Source organism: Phoenix dactylifera, chromosome 3, assembly GCF_051530095.1.
Source record: "Phoenix dactylifera cultivar Ajwa chromosome 3, Ajwa_hap1_PhDact_Kaust_v1.1, whole genome shotgun sequence".
In the NCBI taxonomy this organism is placed as follows: domain Eukaryota; kingdom Viridiplantae; phylum Streptophyta; class Magnoliopsida; order Arecales; family Arecaceae; genus Phoenix; species Phoenix dactylifera.
Window position 1 is genome coordinate 41,424,315 of NC_143192.1, and position 7,593 is coordinate 41,431,907.

The following is a 7,593-nucleotide window of genomic DNA, read 5'->3' on the forward strand; positions in this document are numbered from 1 at the left end:
TTCTGCGAGGAGTTCGGGATCGAACATCGGTTCACGTCCGTGTCGCATCCCCAAACCAACGGCGAGGCCGAGGTCACAAATCGGACAATCCTCCAAGGTATCAAAGCGCGGGTCGGACGGACGGGGCAAGCTTGGGTCGAGGAACTCGAGAATGTCCTTTGGGCGTATCGGACCACGCATCGGACTCCTACCGGGGAGACGCCTTTCAGCCTAACCTATGGCACGGAAGCCGTTGTCCCCGTAGAGCTCGGACTTCCCTCACCTCGGGTAGCCGCACACCGACCCGAGGCCAACTCGGAGCAACTCCGAGGGAACCTGGATCTCTTGGAAGAAGCAAGGGAAATGGCGCAGGTTCGGATGGCAATGTATCAGCGGAGGGTGGCCCGATATTACAACTCCAAAGTCCGACCGAAGCTTTTCAGAATTGGAGATCTGGTGCTGAGGCGAGCTAAGGCATCTCAACCTACGGAAGGAGGGAAGCTAGCGCCGAATTGGGAAGGCCCGTATAAAGTTCGTTGGGTAAACCGACCTGGCTCCTACCAGTTGGAAGCCCTAGACGGCCGAAAAATCCCAAGGGGCTGGAATTCCGCTAACCTGCGGATGTATTACCAGTAGAACAACAAGGCCAGAAAGACAATTTGAAAAGGTGCAACACTTTTTCATTTTAATAATTTCTGGTTACAATGGCGTGCTCGTGTGATTACAAGGAATTTCCAGAGGGGAATTAGGGAGTAAAGAAAGCAAAGAAGAGGTGGAGAATCTGTGGAGCTGAGGATCGAGGATCCCAAACCCTCAACCCAAAGCAGCTGCAATCCCACCGGAAGTGGGTGCTTCTAACCGGAGGCGCCATCCAGCACCTCACCAAAAAGACGAGGAGCCGCCGCAGAAGAAGCTCCCGCTGCCCCCAGGGGAACGCCGCCTCCAAAGGATATTCCCATCCTCCCCAGTGGTAGGAAAGAGAAGGAATACGAGGGGGAAGAGCATATGGAGGCGCGGTCCCAGACTGAGCGTCTGGTGCAGAGCTCAATCGGGAGGCTGAACTTCAAGGAGGGGAGATGTGATCCCGGATGAAACGCCTAGAGCGGAGCTCCGCCGGGAAGACCCTCCTTGTTGATCCCAGATGAAACGGCTAGTTGGCTGAAGTCGCAAGGGGAGCGTCTCCCCTTTCCTTCAACAGGAGTCTCTCAGTCATATGCCAAGGAGGAGGTCCGCGATCCATGGCAACCTGAACAGCTCCGGCTTGGCAAACTCCATCGTACCTGCACCTGTATTTATAGCCAAACTGCGGCCCCCTGGTCGTTCCGATGCGGGTGGCTCCAATAAATGCAGGCGCATTGAAACCGGAGCCGTTCCGACTCCCGAGGCGTATCTCCCCGCGATTTCCTAAGCGTCATTCTCCTTAAACCGCATTCTTTGTGCAGGACAATCCGGGTGTCATGTACCCCTAGGTCCACATATCTCCGCTCGCGCCCAGGCCGTATCCTCCTCGAAGAACCCGCGTATCGCGGCCGCTCAACTAACACTCCTCGCAAGCTGCAGCTGGTGATCCGATTTCCCAGGTAACGCATTAATTAGCGTTTAATGCCCTTCTCGTGTTCCCCCAGGCAACGCTTAGAGAAAAGGAGAAACATGATCGCGGCTGGCCACGGAGAAACCCCGTCGGGCAGCGAGCGACAAGCGCACGACCAGCGAGCGGAATTTTCCGAGGCACGGCCCTCGGATGCCTGGCTAGCCCGATGATCATCCCGGGAGCAGACTAGCCGGAAGCCCCGACCGGTCGCCTCGGCTTGCGCCAGCCTTGGCCGACCAACGAGTGGAATGCCCTGAGGCTCGGCCCTCGGATGCCAGGCTAACCCGACGATCATCCCGGGAGCAGACTAGCCTGAAGCCCCGACCGGTCGCCTCGGCTTGCGCCAGCCTTGGCCGACCAACGAGCGGAATTTCCTGAGGCTTGACAACCCTCGGATGCCAGGCTAACCCGACGATCATCCCGGGAGCAGACTAGCCTGAAGCCCCGACCGGTCGCCTCGGCTTGCGCCAGCCTTGGCCGACCAACGAGCGGAATTTCCTGAGGATTGACAACCCTCGGATGCCAGGCTAACCCGATGATCATCCCGGGAGCAGACTAGCCTGAAGCCCCGACCGGTCGCCTCGGCTTGCGCCAGCCTTGGCCGACCAACGAGCGGAATGCCCCGAGGCTCGGCCCTCGGATGCCAGGCTAACCCGATGATCATCCCGAGAGCAGACTAGCCTGAAGCCCCGACCGGTCGCCTCGGCTTGCGCCAGCCTTGGCCGACCAACGAGCGGAATTTCCTGAGGCTTGACGGCCCTCGGATGCCTGGCTAGCCCGATGATCATCCCGGGAGCAGACTAGCCGGAAGCCCCGACCGGTCGCCTCGGCTTGCGCCAGCCTTGGCCGACCAACGAGTGGAAGGTCCCGAGGCTCGGCCCTCGGATGCCAGGCTAACCCGATGACCATCCCGGGAGCAGACTAGCCTGAAGCCCCGACCAGTTGCCTCGGCATGCGCCAGCCTTGGTCGACCAACGAGTGGAATTTCCTGAGGCCTAACCCTCGGATGCCTGGCTTGGCGCCGGAAGGATTTCCTGAGGCCTAACCCTCGGATGCCTGGCTTAGCGCCGGAAGAATTTCCTGAGGCCTAACCCTCGGATGCCTGGCTTAGCGCCGGAAGAATTTCCTGAGGCCTAACCCTCGAATGCCTGGCTTAGCGCCGGAAGAGTTTCCTGAGGCCTAACCCTCGGATGCCTGGCTTAGCGCCGGAAGAATTTCCTGAGGCCTAACCCTCGGATGCCTGGCTTAGCGCCGGAAGAATTTCCTGAGGCCTAACCCTCGGATGCCTGGCTTAGCGCCGGAAGAATTTCCCGAGGCCTAACCCTCGGATGTCTGGCTTAGCGCCGGAAGAATTTCCCGAGGCCTAACCCTCGGATGCCTGGCTTAGCGCCGGAAGAGTTTCCTGAGGCCTAACCCTCGGATGCCTGGCTTAGCGCCGGAAGAATTTCCTGAGGCCTAACCCTCGGATGCCTGGCTTAGCGCCGGGAGAGTTTCCTGAGGCCTAACCCTCGGATGCCTGGCTTAGCGCCGGAAGAATTTCCCGAGGCCTAACCCTCGGATGTCTGGCTTAGCGCCGGAAGAATTTCCCGAGGCCTAACCCTCGGATGCCTGGCTTAGCGCCGGAAGAGTTTCCTGAGGCCTAACCCTCGGATGCCTGGCTTAGCGCCGGAAGAATTTCCCGAGGCCTAACCCTCGGATGCCTGGCTTAGCGCCGGAAGAATTTTCCGAGGCCCAACCCTCGGATGCCTGGCTTAGCGCCGGAAGAGTTTTCTGAGGCCTAACCCTCGGATGCCTGGCCTAGCGCCGGAAGAATTTCGGGAGCCAGGAGTCAGCAAGACGCTACCGAGAGTTAAAAGAAAAAGAAGGACGAAGGCGAGATGAAGAAACATTCAACTTGCATTAATTTTCATTGTTTCAAGGCCGAGGCCCATACAATTTGGCAAAACCCCGGTATACAAAAAAAAGAGAAGACAACGAAAGGTACAAGAGGTCAGCTTGGAGGAACTCCCGGGTCGGGAACGTCGGGCTCGTCCGCAGGAGGTAGGGAAGCAGCAGGAGAACCAGCAGGCAATGGCGCCGGAGAGGAGTCGAGAAGGGAAATCTCGCTCAGGTCAACTTCGGGGTACTTAGCCGACACCCTTGCCAGGCCCTCCTCGAAGCCTAAGATAAAGGCTTCGGCCCCCGCGTCCGACGCGTCACGGACAAACTCGTCGGACTGACGATAGGTCTGTACTGCCTCCGACATATCATGAGCGAACTCGGCGGACTGGCGATAAGCCTCTACCGCCTGACGCCTGATTTCCGCACTCCTCTCGGCCAGTGCCGCCTCTGCCCGCTCCATAATCTGGGCTTTCGCCTCCAAGACCTTCGCCACAATCCGGCCTTCCGCCTCGGTGGAGACCCTCAGCAGCTCAGCCCGAGCCTCCTTGTGCTTCGCTTCGGCAGCAATGCGAGCAGCCTCAGCCTCCGTCAGGCGCGAATGAAGCTCCTGATCGCTCGCACGGGACTTCTCCAAGGCCGACTCCAATTCGCCCAGCTTAGCTTCAAGAGACCGAATTCGGTCGCGGGCGTTGTCGGCTGACCGCTGGGCCTTCTCCCACCTCTCCCGGTAGTCGGCAGCCTTCCGGGACTGCTTCTCGGCCCGCTCATCCGCCTTCTTGACCTCGCCCTCGAGACCCGAGGCAAGCTCCTGAGCCTCCAACAGCTGCCTCTCGAGGGCAGCAAAGCCGAGTGCCCGCTCTTCGGCCTCCCGGAGCCTCGCCTCGAAGTCCCCGGTTGTCCTGCCTGCCACAGCCTGGCCTCCCTTTTCCACTGCTTTCAGCCGGTCCTCGGCCTTCGCCAGAAGCCCCGCCTGTTCCTTGTAGCACTCCTCCAGACGGATCATGTACTGGGCGAGCTAAGAAATAGGAAAAATAAGGGAGTCAGGCGGAGAACAACAGAGCCAATAAATGGTGAAAAGCGGCCAGAAGAACACTCACCGACATAAGACAGACACAGCTGGCAGCCCCAACGTCAGAGACCTCCAACTCCCGGACCCGCCGACGGTCCTTCTCCAGCAGCACTGTTTCGATGAGATTTCGGGCGCCATCGGTAGTGAAGGCAGACCCCGATTTCTCCCCAGAGCCGGACGGTGGTTCTGCAGCCTTACCCCTATCCATCGCCTGGGGAAGAGTCCGGCCGATCGCGCTCGGGGCGGGGGTCACCCCAGGAATTGATAGGGTCTCGCTCGGTCGGGGCCTCGGCGCGTCCCTCCTCGAGTCGTCAGGAGCCGACCGAGTCGGAGGCCGGGTCGGGGACCGATCACGTCCGACCCGTCCGTCTCGGGCAGGCTCGGATGATACCTCCGGAGTAGCGGCAATCTTACCGCCGGAGGGCTGATACAGCGTCAGCTGCCGGTCCGTGCCCACGACGTCTCCCTGATCGGTGGGCCCGGACTCGTCGGTCGGCGTCGGAGGCACCTCCTTACGGGACCTCTTCGCCGGCGGGGCCCCGCTCGGAAGAGCTCGTTTCCTCCTCTGGGCTGCTTCCAGCAGGGACGCCCTACCAACAGCCTTTGTCTTCACCGACCGCATGACGTCGTCGATCTCTGCAAAAAGGACGGGATAGTCGGAGACGGAGAAACCAAAGAAAAGAACGGGACGAAAGAAGGGAAAAAGTCAAGAAAGAATCGGTGGCGGACTCACGGTCGGTGGGAACCGAGCTCAGACCGACATTCACCAAAGTATCCTCGGAAATAAGGCGGGCCACCGGGGGGAGCTGGCCCTCGGCAACCAACCCCTTCAAGGCGGCCAAGCCATCGGACTCCTCCCTTGACAGTCTCGATAGGCCGATCGGAGACTTCATCGGGGTCTCCCAGGTCGCCCTGATTTCCCAAGAGGGATCTGCATCAACAAAAAAGAAGCGCTCCTTCCATTTGTGAATGGAGGTAGGAGCCTCCTTGACAAGGCCGCATCCTCGCCGCGCTGCGAAGCACCACCACCCTTTGTCCTGGGGGTGGCCGCTCAGGCTGTAGAACTCCCAAAAAACATTCAGGGTGGCGGGGATCTCGTGCATACGGCAGAGAACCTGGAAGACCGTCAGGGCCCGCCACGAGTTCGGCACCAGTTGCGTCGGTGCCACTCTTAAACCCCGTAGCACCTGCATGACCAAGTCCGAAGGGGGAAAGCGGAACCCGGCCTGGAGAATGCCCTCATTGATGGCGATCTTCCCTGGAGGAGGATGGGACATCCTCTCCTCAGGCCCCGGGAGCGTGGCGTTGCAGGCCTCGGGAAGGTGGTACCGAGCCACGAGTCTGTCTAAGTCTGTGGCGACCAGCTCCGACTTAATTTGGTCTGCCCTCACTTCGCCCATTCCTAATGGCCAATAAACCTACGGTCAAGACGGAGACAGGAAGGGGGGAAAGACCGGAGCGACTGGAGTACACTAGTATAAGAGGGGAAAGTATGGAGAGCCCTAAGCTGAAGAATGGGGAAAACTCACCGGAAAAGAGGTAAGAGCGGCTCCGAGAGCGCCAAAGGAGAAACGAGCGAACAGTCCGACGGCAGCAACAGCAGCGCAAAGGGGAAACTTGAAAATATCTGTAAAGAAGAAGACGGACGGGGAAAGGCCCCCGATTAAATAGGCGGAAAGGCAAGTGACGCCTCAATGACGCCAGAGGACGCCTGGCTGCCGAAGGGTCGCTCGCGCCCCAAAGGCGAATCGACACCATTAAGGAAGGATGTCCGCCGAAATCCTCAGACTGCCGGGTCAGCAATAACCGCCATACGCCATAAAAAGGGCGGGGAGCTCGAAGCGCGCGCGCCTCTCCGAGGAACGGCGGCAATCCCGAAACATCACTCCCTTCACCTGTTCCCCTTCTGGTTCCAGGCTCGGAAGTGGGGGGCTACTGTTACGGGGGAAATAAGCCGCCATGCCCCACGTGACCGGCACGCGCGCCCAGGAAGACTACGGCTGCCCTTTGATCCAGCGCTCCGACCCCAAGTCAGACATCCTCGGCTCCGCAGCCCGACCCCGAGTCGGCTGCCCTTTGATCCAGCAATCCGACCCCGAGTCGGATATCCTCGGCTCCGCAGCCCGACCCCGAGTCGGCTGCCCTTTGATCCAGCAATCCGACCCCGAGTCGGATATCCTCGGCTCCGCAGCCTGACCCCGAGTCGGCTGCCCTTTGATCCAGCAATCCGACCCCGAGTCGGATATCCTCGGCTCCGCAGCCCGACCCCGAGTCAGCTGCCCCTTGATCCAGCGCTCCGACCCCGAGTCGGAGATCTCTTGATAACGACAGGCTATTCCCCAGAGGCACGCCGCGGCCTCCTGCTCCACTACTCCCTGCAACGGCCGTATCCGATGCTGCTCCACGATCTCCTGCATCAGCCGTACAAAGCGGAGCCCCACTATGCCCTGACGTGGCCGTACCCGGTGCTGCTCCACGACGCCCTGTAACGGCCATGTCAGTGGCCACACCATCGTGCCCCACGATAACGAACCCCCCTGAGAGAACCCCCAGCCAGGTATATATGCGGCTGGGGGGAGAAAGGGGGGAGGTGAGCAATATCTCCCAGAGCACTCTCTTACTTGCGATTATCACCTCTCCTCCTCCTCCAATCTCCTCTGACTTGACCGTCGGAGGGCCATCACCACCCTGGTGGTGGTGCAAGGCTTGTTTGCAGGTTTCTTGGCGGAAGGTGGAGCGCAGCCAACGCCAACCAAGACAACTCAGACGGAACCCCGTTCACACCGTAGTGCCAATCGTTCGCGGTTTGGACCACCAGCAACAGAAACGATTGCAGAATTTGATCCAATAATGCAAGAACATATTCGACGCATTCAACATGGTGAAATTTACAATCATTATTTAGGTCATAATATTCAAAATGAATTGATTCAAATGTTAGCATCTGAAATTAAAGCTATAATACTTAAAAAGATTAAAGAAGCAAAATATTTTTCTGTAATACTTGATTGCACTCCTGATGCAAGCCATCAGGAACAAATGACCCTAGTTTTAAGATGTGTAGATACTTCAA

At 59.1% G+C, this 7,593-nt stretch overlaps 1 protein-coding gene across 1 annotated transcript; it reads right to left on the minus strand.

Annotated features, from left to right (window-relative positions):
* Nucleotides 1–1,512: 1,512 nt before the first annotated feature.
* On the minus strand, nt 1,513–7,291 carry LOC149768106 (uncharacterized). The gene is made up of 3 exons (XM_089929940.1): nt 4,549–7,291; nt 3,804–4,466; nt 1,513–1,539 (listed from the first exon to the last, which is right to left on the minus strand). Exons 1-3 carry the CDS (start codon nt 5,140–5,142, stop codon nt 1,513–1,515), a joined length of 1,284 nt encoding a protein of 427 aa, XP_089786066.1. The 5' UTR covers nt 5,143–7,291.
* Between the last annotated feature and the right edge of the window lie 302 nt (nt 7,292–7,593).

What these genes read in the sequence shown, in the direction of transcription:
- LOC149768106 (XM_089929940.1), bottom strand. Translation starts at nt 5,142, where the DNA reads ATGCGGTCGGTGAAGACAAAGGCTGTTGGTAGGGCGTCCCTGCTGGAA. An exon ending in GCTGTGTCTGTCTTATGTCG is followed by an intron (nt 4,467 to 4,548) that starts GTGAGTGTTCTT and finishes CCTATTTCTTAG; the next exon opens with CTCGCCCAGTACATGATCCG. An exon ending in CTCATGATATGTCGGAGGCA is followed by an intron (nt 1,540 to 3,803) that starts GTACAGACCTAT and finishes TCGGATCACCAG; the next exon opens with CTGCAGCTTGCGAGGAGTGT.